The 14042-nt window shown below is 40.1% G+C and overlaps 1 protein-coding gene across 1 annotated transcript in view; it reads left to right on the top strand.

Moving 5' to 3' along the window:
- The window catches only part of frmd3 (FERM domain containing 3), a 77479-nt gene that overhangs the window by 50119 nt on the left and 13318 nt on the right, over nt 1-14042 (top strand). Inside the window, exons 7-11 of the mRNA XM_061039126.1 lie at nt 2791-2878; nt 4845-4933; nt 5195-5258; nt 8154-8242; nt 10713-10787. Coding sequence (XP_060895109.1) covers nt 2791-2878; nt 4845-4933; nt 5195-5258; nt 8154-8242; nt 10713-10787 — 405 coding nt within the window. The remainder of the gene's footprint in view (nt 1-2790; nt 2879-4844; nt 4934-5194; nt 5259-8153; nt 8243-10712; nt 10788-14042) is intronic.

Below are 14042 nucleotides of genomic sequence, written 5' to 3'. Positions count from 1 at the left end.
GAAAGACTGGCTCTCCTCACAGCCTACTCTGAAGTGACACACATCAATAAGTCTGCTGATCTCATACACATTAAAGGACACATATCATGCAAAATACACTTTACCATGTTTTCCAACACTACTGTATGTCTCTGGTCTGTATACAAACCATCCGTTTTTATGACAAAAGTCCATCCTCTCTGTCTTTTGCCTGCTCCACTTTTCAAAAAATGTGTGCTCAAACTGGCTGTTTTGGAGATTTTCCCGTCATGACATCACAAAGGGCAGTAACCCCTATTGCAAAAGATTTTTCATTTCAGATAAAAAAAAAAGTTAATAATAATGAAATGCCATTAATTTCCAGAGGAAGAAGAAACATTTTATATTTTCCATTTCCATATCTGGACACCATCATGCTTTTCATTTCAGAATATTCTGAGGTTAAATTATTTTGTAAAGCTTCCTTACAGGATTGATGAGGTTAAAGAAATGGCCTGATCTGGATAAATTAGATCCCCTGATTGATTCTCTCTGATCTACATATGGAAAGAAGATGGCGTGGCCCCTAAAAATGCTCAGACAGGATTAACATTCATAAAGTCTGCGACGTTCTGTCCTTGCCGTGCAACAAAGAGCAATATGGGGAAAGCTAAGAAGAAGGCTATGTTTGCACCACAATGTTTGTGCATGCATGTGGCTATGAGTGTGATAAAGATGAAAATATGGATGTTGTCTTGTTGTCTTATTCTGTGCCTTGTTGGTATATAGGATCACATGATGCACAGGGATGTTTACATGAAACCCTCCCCCAGGTTGTTTACTTGTATCATCGCTGCAGCTCATGAATGATGCTGTTAGTTTTGTGACCGTCACACTTTACAGCGATTACTGAACATCAAAGACAAATCCTTGGTTTCCTAAAGCACAGAAACAGACGATGCTAGGAGCCCTCTGTTGGTCCGTCAGACAGGATTAACAGCTTGTAGATTTTTACTGAGCTGTACATGGAGACTTCAGGTTGTTTACAAATGAAATGTTATAGACGGTGTCTGACGTATGTTTATAGTAAAGCAGTTCTTTGCTGTGTTTGTGCATGTAGACAGCGCACACCGTAGCTCCTTAGACAGATTGAAAACTATCCTCATTTTGTTGAACATGTTTGTATTTCCTCATGTGAACATGTTGATTAAACAGCTTTTCATTTACATCAAATCAAATCATTTTAATGACAACATTGTTGTTTTGTTTTTTTTTAAGTTACTATTTTGGGCCTTTTGCCTTTATTGGATAGGACAGCTGAAGAGAGACGGGAAATGTTGGGAGGAGAGAGAGTGGGGGATGACATGCAGCAAATGGCTGAGCCGCTGCGATGGCGACTATAGCCTCTTTAAGTGGCGTGCAACATAACCACTAGGGCTTGTTGCTCAATCAATACCATTGTTTTTAACAAGAATTTCTAAGTGAAACTTTAGAATGATTTTGTTATTTAGGAAAGGCAAGTTTATTTGTAGAGCACCGTTCATACATCGAGCGACTCAAATCCTTACAGAGTTAAAAAACATCATTAAGCAAATATAAGACATTCAAACACAACCTGTATTAACACATGCAAACATCACTGCTTATTAGGCCTCAGTATTTTTATTCTTCTCTCTCTGACATAAAATATTAGACACAACTTGAAATCACTCGTCAGCTGCACTTCTATGTTTCTGTACGGCCTCTAACCTTTTATTGAGCCTTTAACTCTTTATACATAGGGACCTTTTACGTTGTTGCTTTAACACGTTTCTTATCTCTTTCAAATCCTTGAATGCAAACAAAACTTCTAAGGCCTGAGTCCTCTTCTCTTAAGGTCGCTGTCTAACACAAAATGTAATTAACATCTCGTCAGTTTTACTTATTGAACTTGCAGCATTGCCTCTGCAGTGTTTACAATATATATATATATATAACAGGAAGTGACCTGTGTCCTCAAGCATGACAAACAAACATCAAACTAAAAGTCCATCCAACATTATGGCTTGAAGGCAACACAATATCTATCCCGGGTTCAGCGGCGTTGTGGTTTTTCTTTCTGGTTCTCTGAAGAAGCTTTCTATTGTCTAAAGTTGATGGCATGTTTCCGACATTAAAGGGGGCGTGTCCAGTTCAGGACGGACTGTGAAAAATAAACAATGAGTTAATAATAACAATCATTCATGGTGTATAGTTAGATCATTGAATTTCTTTGTAAACACAACAATGAGAACAGAGCAAATATAGGTTGTAAATGTCCATTTCAGTAGCAAGGACCACTCCACGAATGAATGTGAATTTGTATGATATATTGAGACAGATGTATGTGTATGAGAGGGGTGTAGGTGAGAGATGGCCGTCATCTTTAAGGCTGGTCTGGGAGGTTGATCGGATATCGGGCGAAAGGGAGACTCAGAGTGGGGGTTCGGTCTCGAGCATTAATCTACCCGGCCCAGACTGTAACCTGAAATGTTGAGACACGGGAGAGGCATGTGCCGAGATGAAAAGGCAGGGATGAGGAAGGAGGGAAGGGAGGGTGGGTTGAAGGAACTGAGACAAACAGAGTGAGGTGACCGGGTGTAAGTCGGCTTGCCGGGTAATTGGAGGTGTGGTTTTAGGCGTGTTCCTGCTTCTGAACCCGAATTTGGACTCATGGGGGAACAAAACCAAAAAAATAAATTGTATTAACACAAAGTCATTATAATACCTGCAGTGTACTTTCATCCAAACATCCAGAGCCACCTACCTAACACTGACAATGTGTTGATTCGTTTCTCCTCTTCTCTCTTTCAGGGGTCAGTGTGCTTCTTTTGCAGAGTTGAACATGCTCCAAAGAGCTCATAGCCTGGAGACGTACGGAGTTGACCCTCACCCCTGCAAGGTAACGTCACCAGAGAACGCCCACTTGAGCAGTCTGTCTTTATGTGAGGCCTGGTGCTGTCCCCATGTGATACAAAGTGATGCAAATCTCTCTTTCTCCACGTTGGTTCAATTTATTCTGCACCTTTAAGTATTTCATACAAATCACTGTAGATAAGTGAGATGCATCATAGAGTCTCATTTCAGTAGAAGTTGTCCGTGCATGTTGCCCAGAGGGGAACACTCTGACTGTTTCCATTACACACATAAAGTCACATGTCTTCTTTACACTTTGCTCGCTTGCTTGTTCTTAATTTGCATATTAAACAGACAAATATGCACATGGTTAGCTTTATCCCCGGCAGCCTTTCAGCAAACCAAAGAGTTCACCAAATAAAGGAATAGTAGAGGTTGGACTGACAAGATATACGAGGGAAGGTCGACAAATGTCACATTTTTCATACTTTCATTTCTGATTAGAAATAACCTTCGCACAGCCATATCATAAGACCGGTGTGTAGGAGAGCAATGTGTCCATCAAAACCTTAAAGGTAACTCCCACACACTGTCTAATTTGAAAACAAACATTTAGCGGCAACGTTTCTGTACTATACATTCAAGAGGCCAACCTAAAACCGATAAATGTTTGCCAGTTAGACAGTGTGTGGGAGTTTACCTTTAAAGGCTGAATGTGCTACGTTTTACACATAAATGTAGCAGAAATCAAGTATATCCTCTGAAAATAACTCTGTGAGTCATGACTGTCTACAATGAGTGTGACACCCGAGTCCCACTGTCTGTGATGTTTTCTGAGCTGTATCTACAGTTTGTTTACATCGCCAGGACGGCCGGCTGACTCATCCCCTTGTGTATAAAAGTTGTTTAATTGAGGGACTAGAGAAAAGAAGAATAACATACTGTACTCACTGCTTATTTGAATGACACAGTCATGTCGTGTAAATTTACATGCAGTGTGAAGATACAAGCAAAATAAAGAGCGCTAGCATTAGCATGCTAACACAACAATGCAGCGTGAGTTGTTTTGGTTTTGATCAAAAAGTCATCTTCTTCCTTTAAGTTACTATACTTACTTATACTTTCATATCTGGGAACATGATCCCAGCAAGAGAAGTCTGGTTCGTATGGCAACTTTACTTTCATGAAATGTATATTTTTATTGATTGGTCAGCGTCATTCCCCTTTTCATAACAACTCTGGTTACATTTACTTTGCAAACTTTGCTTTTATTTGACTGTGATGAGAACACTGCTAGTGTTTTTTTTCCTGTACTCCTATGAGAGATGGATCAGACTACATCTGATAGAGAAAAGTAATATTTGACAATCCGCTCTCCTGATCATCCTCCGCCTTGCCAGATTGCGCAATATGGACACCGTCCCATGAACAGCCGAGTCCGCCTGGCAGATTAAAGGGATAATTCTGTCTGCTGGAGAGGATCTCCTTTATCTGCTCAGATTCTGTCGTTTGCTTTTTTTATTTGGTTTGCTAGAATTAGGAATGAATCATACACGCGTATAGATCTGTGAAGATCATGAATCAAAAGGAGCCTGCAAGAAAATGTGAGGAAACATAAAGTCGCTAAAAAAGAAGGAAAAGAAAAGCACTCCTGCAGAGCGAAGGAGGTCAATATATCATGAACAGCCATGCGGAGAGTGACAGGAACATCTTGTTTATATTCTCTGGAGTTGATGTTTGTTTTTTTTTTGATCTCAGACTGAGTCTAACTGTTCTGTGTTTTCACTCTTTGCTGTTGATGCCACTTACGGAGAATTTGGGGGTTGACATTTGGAACGAAACAGTGATTTGTGTTGGTGTCATTACCATGGAGATTATCGATGCCCACTCCCGCCCCGCTGTTCATCCACCTGTATGCCATAATGCCATGTTCTGCCTCTCACACTGCGTGTGTGTGTGTGTGTGTGTGTGTGTGTGTGTGTGTGTGTGTGTGTGTGTTTGTGTGTTTGCAGGATTTCACAGGCTCCACAGCGTTCCTCGGATTCACAGCCACAGGTTTTGTGGTCTTCCAGGGGAACAAGAGGATCCACCTCCTCAAATGGTACAAATTTCACATTTATTATCAAATAGAAACATGTGGGCACCTTAAACCTTAAAGCAACAATATGTAACTTTTCCACCTTCAAATAGTCATTTTAAAAGTCGATTTAATAGCAAAATACCTTTCAACAACATGGTAGGCATCTCTCCCATTGTTTGTTTACTGCAGTAACTCTGTCCACTGTCCTGTCTCTAAAATGAAAGTAAAAGATCAAAAATAAACCTTCCATGAAAAAGAATAAAACCTTGTGGTTGTTTGCAGGAACGACGTGAGCAAGCTGAAGTTCGAGGGGAAAACCTTTTACGTCATCGGGATTCAGAAAGAGGTGAGTGCAGCGTCCTCCTGCGTGAACGTCTCCTCTAAAGGCTAAACCTGAACACCAGTATTTGCTGTGTAGTTTTCTCCATTGTGATAACAAATTGTGAAGTCTTGTACTTAAGTGCAGCATGATGATGACCTCGACCTCTAACATTTGTAGAGAGTTGTTCTTCTGGATAACCCCCCCCCCCCTGACTTTTAGATTCACAGTAGGACTCTACTGTACTGTTTTATCCTCTGTCCTCTTTCTTTCTTTCTTTCATCATACGGGTAATGGTTACATCAGATAAATGTGCTTTACAGTTTGTCTGTGTAATCTTGTCCACCATCACACACACTGTATATGTGTGTGTGTCGCTGTTTCAGATCTCCTTAACAGGCAGGATGCACTGTAACAGGATGGTGGGTGTGTTACGACTAACCTCCTCGCTCACATTACGTGTCCACTGTGGCCCAAATATGAGACGCCTTCACTGCAGTCAGGAAACGTGAAAATAACACAGAGAGCAAATATTGTCTTTAAACGCAGGTTTCTCGCATTTGGGACACAGGTTTCATCCGTACGCTCATCTTTGTCATCCAGCCCAGCAGGGGGGTGTCCAGATTTTTTTTTTTGACTGGGGTGGCCCAACTCAGGCTAAACTAATGCACGGGAAGTTTGCCTGCAGCGACAAACCCAAATTATTATAATTTATCAACACTTTCTGTCTCCACTACTCATCTCTATTTTAAATACTAACATGAAAAGTATCATATAGATGCTATTATACTTTTTTTTTTACTTTATAACGTAACACAACAGAGTGGCAGCATATACAAATTACTGCCTTAAGTATGTCCAAAGTCATTATTTTAGGTACTTAAAAAGCAAGCAAACTCCTGAACACTGACTAACTTGCAAAAAACTACACTTATTAGCCATGGTTTAGTCCCTAAACTTAATAAGTTTTGTTTTAGGAACTAAGACAACGTGCAGGACTTTGCTATCAACTTTTTAAAAACCCAGTTCTCCCTGAGCATCTGTGTAATGAAAAACATGTGCGAAGTATTTTTCTATAATTTAAGATATCAATAAATGTTGTGCTTCAAATGCTAAATGCTAAAATGTAAGCAAAACTACCATTTCAGCCTCTAACAACACAGCCTCATTGTAGTTTAGGATTTGGACACGCCCCTGCAGCCCATAGCTTTGGTAGATTCTGAGCAGCACTGTGGTGCACATTGCCCCATATCTTTTCATATAACCTTTAAACTGCTTTAAAAAAAAGAGAAGACTGTGTCCACCGTTGCTGTTTCTCTCACACATTAACCCACATTCTTACTTTAGCTGCAGCCAGGTTGCTCTGTAATCTACCAATCAGCCAAACCAGCACATAACTCTTCTCTTCGTTGCAGAGGCTTAAAACCAGCTCTCTCATCTCTGCTTAGCCCGTCAGTCTGTCTGCCTGTTTGTCTGTTTGGCGACTCATGAGTGGCTGAGGATGCAGTTTGATCTTTGTGTTTCTGTCTCTTCTCTCTGTGTGTAAACATAGTCATCAATGGTGAGTAAACACATGAAATAATAGCAGCACAAAACATTGTTGTTCTGAGAACCTCAGATTTAAAATGCCTCTGTTCACAGTCCTGCCCTCACCTCACCTTTGACCTGGGGGAACTTTTTCATCTTGACCACGTTCATGTCTCTGTTCAGTGTTGTTTGTGTCATCATGTGTTCTTAAATGTCTGTACTGCTTCATATCTCCATTATCAGTTAACAATAGATTATCATGTGTCACTCTTTCCATGTGCTTAATGTCATGTAAGTGTTCACATCTTTATTCTAATTTTGTCCTTATGTGTCTGTAAGTGTTCGTTCGTATTTTTGTGAACATTCACATCATTTGTGTGGAGTTTTTTTTTTTCATTATAATTAATCAGAAGTTTATTCTGAGTCTTCCACAATGTGACAGGTCACTGCATGATTTCACTCTCTGCCCTCACTGGTGTTACTAAGCCGAAAACACATGAACTTAACCGTCCCACTTTGAACTGATAACTACTTACAAATGGCCTTTTTACTGCAGCACATGCTTGAAAATCCTTTCAATCAGAGTTAAATTAACCTGCTGCAACCGTATATGCTGTTGATATTCTCAGATGCTCTGTGTATACTGCCATAAATAAAAGGTTAAAAATGTCACGTCATGCTTTCTAAGCACTTTTATCATGTCAGGCAAAGTGGGACCAAAGACAACTTATATTTAAACATGCAGATCTGATACTCTCACACATGGACGCTGCAGCACATGTGTGTTTGTCATAACAGAAATACCTGACGTGTGACGCTGAGGGGGCTGAGCAATATCGCTGACTTTAGAAAAAGCAACAAGCTGCATCAGTGCACAGCTGTAAACTGTGTGTGGAGGTTTTGTTTTTTAGACTAGTTCATGTTTCAACATCCCTATCGTTTCTTTTTATAAATATGACTAATGGTTATGTCTAGCCATTGCTGTATCTGTTTTACAGTACCTCCCTCCCTTGTTATTGATCTCTGTATTTCCTCTCTCTCTTCCTCTCCCCTCGTTGTAAAGCAGCATTGATCTGGTCTCTCGTATTACCAGACACACAGGAGTGAAAACCAGACATTTACAGGAATATATCCCCCTCCTCCCTGTCCATAAAAAACAGTGTTCTGCAGCCTACAAGCTCTTTTACTGCTGAACATTGAGGCCAAATCACTATCTGTCCAACATCCTGCTAAGCTTACCACTTTGGGTCTGTGGGTCAGCATTTTGCACAGCTCCCTCTCACCGTGTTCAGCACTTCTCTCACCTCTCCTCTTTTTTTTTTTTTTTTTTTTTGGTGATCTCTTTTATTATCCTCACTGTTTTTGTCTTTCTCCTGTTTTTGTCCTTTTCTGCAGAAGAAACTGGTGTTGACATTTCACACATCGACCCCTGCAGCGTGTAAGCACTTATGGAAGTGTGGGGTGGAGAACCAGGCCTTTTACAAGTGCGTCAACACACACACACACACACACACACACACACACAAATTGTCCCTTTGTCAATAAAAAGTTAGTTGTTGTTGGTAGAAAATGTCCTAAAAGATGAATAAGTATTCCCAAGATGCGTGATAGGCTTTGCATAAATGAAATAGAATAATCAATATTCAAATCAAATAATGGTACAGATAAAAGAACAATTAAAAACAAAACCATATTGACATATTTTAAGTAGGATTTTGAAAAACGTGTATGTTAACAAGAACACATGTAGGCAACCCTTTATACTTTAGAGCTGTACTTGGATACTATAGTCTTTTTCTAGATTTTCTTGAAAATTACAGGCAGCTGGTCCCCAGAATCTTCCTGATTTAGTTGTTCACAGCAGGAGGCTTTCCCTGTCAGACAGGGGTGAGGGGTCCCATGAGGCACGACAAGGTGTAAAAGGAAACGTGGTAATGACTGACAGAGCAGCAGAGTCCGACAATATTTGATGACAATTTTTGACTTTATAACAACGCTACATGTAGTTCAACACATTCACAATATCAACAAAGAGTGAAGAACAATATTCTTGTGAACAAAAAAAACATAATGAAGGGGTTTCAAGGATCATACTGGTCGCTGCATACAAACATCACCCCCTCCCATACTCATATGTGCAGAGTATTTTTTCTGAATGTTCCATGCTGTGTTCGGTAATCAGCTCACCGCGACCCCACACGGAGCATGTACCAGCAGGTCAGCAGGGAAAGTTCTGGGTAAAGTTGGGGTGTAAATTCGGCCATTTGCAATCAGACATACACAGCTCACCCAACAAATGTCCTGAAAGTCGTTTGTGTCTGTGTGAAAGCACCAGTTAATACTGAAGAGCAAATTTGAATAAACACAAATTTTAAAAACAAGCGTCAACCTCTGCTGCGCAAATATGAAGCCAAGGAAGTTCAAAAACCTGCAGTTCATCAAGTGTCCACTTGAGGCTGGCCTGCAGAAGCACAGCATGTCACATACACACCCCATTAAAAAAAAGCTGTTTTTACAGTAAGAATGAACAGCTTTACAGCCTGGTTTAAAAAAACAAAATAGGCATGATTAGCAAAAGTCTATATTGGCACACACTACGGATTTTTTGATAACTTTTGTTTTTTTATTTTAATGAAGGATACGCTTTATTCACAATCAGGCGATCAGCTGACCTGCTTGACGGACGGGTGCAGTGTCGCTGTTTTTCTGGAGGCTTAAGACCCGCCTCAGCTCTCAGCTTGTTGTTCGGTTGACTGACATTTAGGTTGAGTCAGCATTTCTAGCAAGCCGACCGCCATCGACGAGCTCCCAAAGCCCCCATAAAGTTACCAGTGGGTGACATCGCTCAGGAATGAGTGAAGGGATGAGGTGAACAGTTGGTTGTAGCAGCTTTTTATTCATATTTAAATGTAATCTTTTCTTTTGATTCTTTTGCTGCTCAATTTTCCCTTATCAAAGTTTCTGCTGCCATTCGAAAGCTTTCTCCAGAAATCCACTTCCACATGGATTTTTCACACATAATTTTCCTCCCTCTCCGGGGCTCTGCTGTATTATGCTGCCGTCTTTCACTCCGGAGCAGCTGATCGCTCCGAGGCCGTTGCTCGTCTATTGACTGACTATCGACACTGCCGGCGTGTCAGGAATGGAAACAAGCTTGGGGTGAAGGTGAAAGTGACGGAACAGAGACATCATTTCTTTTGCGGTCATGGTCGCTACAAGGTTGAGCGCAAACAGAATTGAACGAGCTTCGCCTCGGTCGAGGTCCAGTGAGGATATCACAAAAGGAATTCACTGCACTTTATCGTTGCTCGGTAACAACAGAGGAAGCTCATGATTACATTTCTCGAGTACTATGTGGCACAAAGCAGATGTTATACCGTGATGCTTTACGTGTAAGTTAAAAAGCTAACAAAGGAAAGACATAGTTATTAAAGCTCTCTGATAACAGCCTCTGCCTGTAAAACCATGAATATTGACTCCTTAATGACAGTAGCTCATGTTTCTCTGGGAGTGCATGTCAGACAGGCATCAGAGCATCTTAATCAAATCAAAGTGAATTGAGTTTGGAAATGGCAGCCAAGCAGAGCTTTGAGAAAATACGGCCTCACTCACACACACATACAGCAGAGCAGAGGTATGTTAATGTGTGTTTGTGTGTACCTTGGCACAGTCCCTGCTGCTCTGCATGATAAATGATCCTGAACGTAACATCGAGGTTTGACCCACAGCGTAAGCTTTAAAACACACCTTGAAACATCTCCCTCTTCCTCTCACTAAGAGGCTTACGTTTGCACTGGAGACCACTCGCTGTTGGTACTTCACCTCAAAGAACATTAAAAATGTGTCGTATGAAGAGTTGCTGTCACAGTCACAGACTTAAACTGACGAGGCCGAGCGACTCTGTCTTTGTTCTGCAGATTCTTCATAATTATGACATCTTTGTCTCCCTGACAGGTGTGCAAAGTCGAGTCAGATAAAGACAGTTTCCAGCAGCAACATCTTCTTCAAAGGCAGCAGGTTCAGATACAGGTGAGAAAGTATTATGGTTTGCTTTGTAAAGAGTGGGCATGATTGATTTTATTTTTTATTTTTCCAGCCATATGCAGTGTGTGTTCAAGGGAAGCAGTGAAAGACAAAAAAAGTTTACGCATGTGAGAGATAGAGATGCAGACGGCTGCAGGTGGAGATACACAGACGAAGCGCGGGATTCAGTCACTTGAAAGATTTGATGCAAAATTCACCCTCAGTTCAACTTCCACTATCACTAGTCATTGCAAGCAATATCCTGCACACTGCAGAAAGTGCAAAAAGACATTTTAATAGCAATGTTTTGCTGCTAAGACCTTCATCAGTGGAACAGTTTATCAAAGAGACAGGACAGCCTGCAACCAATACACATCATATTATCAAATCTGAATGAATAAACGTATAAACAAATGAACAACTTCTGCTTCCTGACTGAGAGTTAACAAACCATTAAGATACATAAATCTAAAAAAAGTAACAAATAATACATTTTAAATTCATGCATTCAAGTTAAGTGGACATTCAAAATGACATTAGCTCCTGAATGATTCATATAAAGAGGAAGATGCTCTGCCTCTTTTACAAACTGTTTGTCTGATTTATTAATGAAAGGTTGCTTATAAATGTATTTTTGCAGGATTGCATGTGCAGGAATTTGCTTTTGACTATGTGATGGACTCTTTCCTCTTCTGTGTTTGAGATAGCTGTGCGAAGGTTTGCTTATTAGCATGCTAATTAGTAATATACTGGCAGTTTATTTGTCATTATTAATCACTTCTTTATACCTTATTCAACATGACCATAGTTTATAGCTACTAGACTATTGCACACTGAGTCAGTTTTTTTAGTCCAAAATTGACACACGTTAAAAAAAGGAATACGATGTTATGTTGTCAATCATGTTTGTTCACTGACTCCGAAACTTTCATCTGTCTGTTTTCGCAATAATAGAAAAATAAACTAAGTGGACTCAGTGTGCAAGGTGTCTGTGCGTAGCGGGGTGTTTTATGCGGATTATGGATCCAAAAAAATTGGATTGCAAAGGCTGCCCTCAATACCCTCCTGATTACTGCTTATTGATAGTAAGAAAGGAAATTGTTAAAAATATGAATTATGATCTTAATATACTTTTTCTTACTTCGACCTTATAAGGGCAATACTAAGCAAAGAATATTAAGATCATAGCTCGTGTACAACAACTTCCTAACTCACTATCAATAAGCAGTAAATCTTCATTAATGGTCTAGTAGCTGTAGACTCGTCATGTAGAGTAAGGTCCTACTAAGCCCTTAATAATGACTTATAATCAGACAGAATGCCACTAAATCAATAATCAGTGGTGGATATTGTGACCTTAGATTAAAGCGTGACCAATTCTTCTAAGTTCAACTTTTACATGAGATAAAGTTCTTTCATTTCAGCCATTTTCAGAGATATGTGACTTAAATCAACTTCAGCAGTTCTTGAATCAAAGTGACTGTTGCTCTGAGAAACGTACACACCATCAACGGATCCCGATACTTCTTCTTTCCTTTGTGCGTCACCACCTGAGTCCAGCTCTGTATCTGTGATTTACTGATCCGGATATCAAAGGAAAGCCTCTCTGTGGGTCTGTTATTGAAGCTGTATATTGTATTCCCAGACCCTCCTCTCACACAAAGCTCTTTACTAGACTCACACTTCAGCCTGCTGCCATTTCATCTGCCCGCTAAAGCAGTCTGGCTTAAAGGCTCAGCCGTGAGTTATAGCATTCAGTGGAGTTTGTTCTGAAATATGGGAATTTGACGTTTGTGCACATGCAAACAAGAAAGAGATTTGTGGTGCTCTTACGAAGAGAATTTTCTCAACACAGATCAGATGAGATCTTTGTCAGACTTGTGTTGGATCAGCTCTTTACTGTTCCTCATGAAGGATTTTTCTGCGTTTTTCAGAGTATAGAGGGCCAGCATTTGGCAGAAAGCACCGTGTTTGTACGGTCAGGTTGAAGCCTACTCCTCCAGATGTTTCATTTCCCCCCTCTAATTTACAACCTAACCATCAATCTCAGCAACAATAGACTAATGTGTGGGCTGCTGGAGCCTGCTGGCTTTAAACTGAGCGATCAGAGTCCAGAAACTCAAACCGCCCAACAATCAGACTAATGGAGCTACACCCTGCTGACAGGAAACAGCCTCCTCAGCTGCACAGAAACAGCTCTGATCACGAGCAACAATTGAATAGGAGGAAAAATAATAAGGCTAAATAATAAAGCTAAAGTCAGACTAGCACTTGAAAGTCACAATTGATACCGAGGTTTAAACACAAAGAACAGTCTAAATGAAGACGAATATTTTAATCTAAATGAAGCTTGAGGAGTCTACACTGCAAAAAGTGTTTGTCAAAAATATCGATTTGCACTTTTTAAAATGGACTGAGAGGCTGCTACGTAGTGAGACCATCAGAAGTAACCAATCACATTCATTCGCCGCTGCAACAGCCGCCTCATTCACCTGACAAGTCCAGATAAACATCTTATTTCAAGATGTACAAAAATAAAGCCTGAATTTCTTCTAATGAATAAAATAAACCTGCCAATACAGCCACCACATTTTATTTATTTCACCAAGTGTCTGGAAACGAGATGGACTAACTAATTAACATGATACATCTCTTCACTGTTAAAATGTGCTTGCTGCATTTGCAGATTTGAGAAGAAAATCAGGCTTTTTACAATAGAGACATTTATCTGGACTTGTCAGGTGAATGTAGCTTATAATAAGTGTGATGAGATATCTTTGATTACACTGTGTAAGATTTCAGGTTTGGGAGTGTAGCAGTTTGAATTTCTTTTATACTTGTGTCTTTGAGAAGAAAATTAACTGTCAGTGTGGCTGGTTGATGCTTTTTTTTAATTAAAGGTTTATTTTGTATTTATTCTATGCCCTTATTGGGGAGATAGGACAGTGGATAGAGTCAGAAATCAGGGAGAGAGAGAGAGTGGGGAGCATCATGTAGGAAAGGAGCCGCAGGTCGAATTTGAACCCGGGTGAACACTTCGAGGACTACAGCCTCTGTACATGTCACCAGCTCCCCCGACTTTACATACCGTAAAGTTAGTCTCCTAAAAACTGATAAAAACAAACATGACTACTCTGCTGAGCTCAGTGATGATTCATGTTTGTGAAATGTTTTATTCTTAGATCATAAACATGTAAAAATGATCATTTAAATCTTTAGAAGGGCGAAGAAAGTGACTCTTTTCTCATCTTTGCACAAGCT

The sequence above is a fragment of the Labrus mixtus genome, chromosome 5 (genome assembly GCF_963584025.1).
Source record: "Labrus mixtus chromosome 5, fLabMix1.1, whole genome shotgun sequence".
NCBI classification, from domain to species: Eukaryota; Metazoa; Chordata; class Actinopteri; order Labriformes; family Labridae; genus Labrus; species Labrus mixtus.
This window is presented reverse-complemented; position numbering and strand designations above follow the sequence as displayed.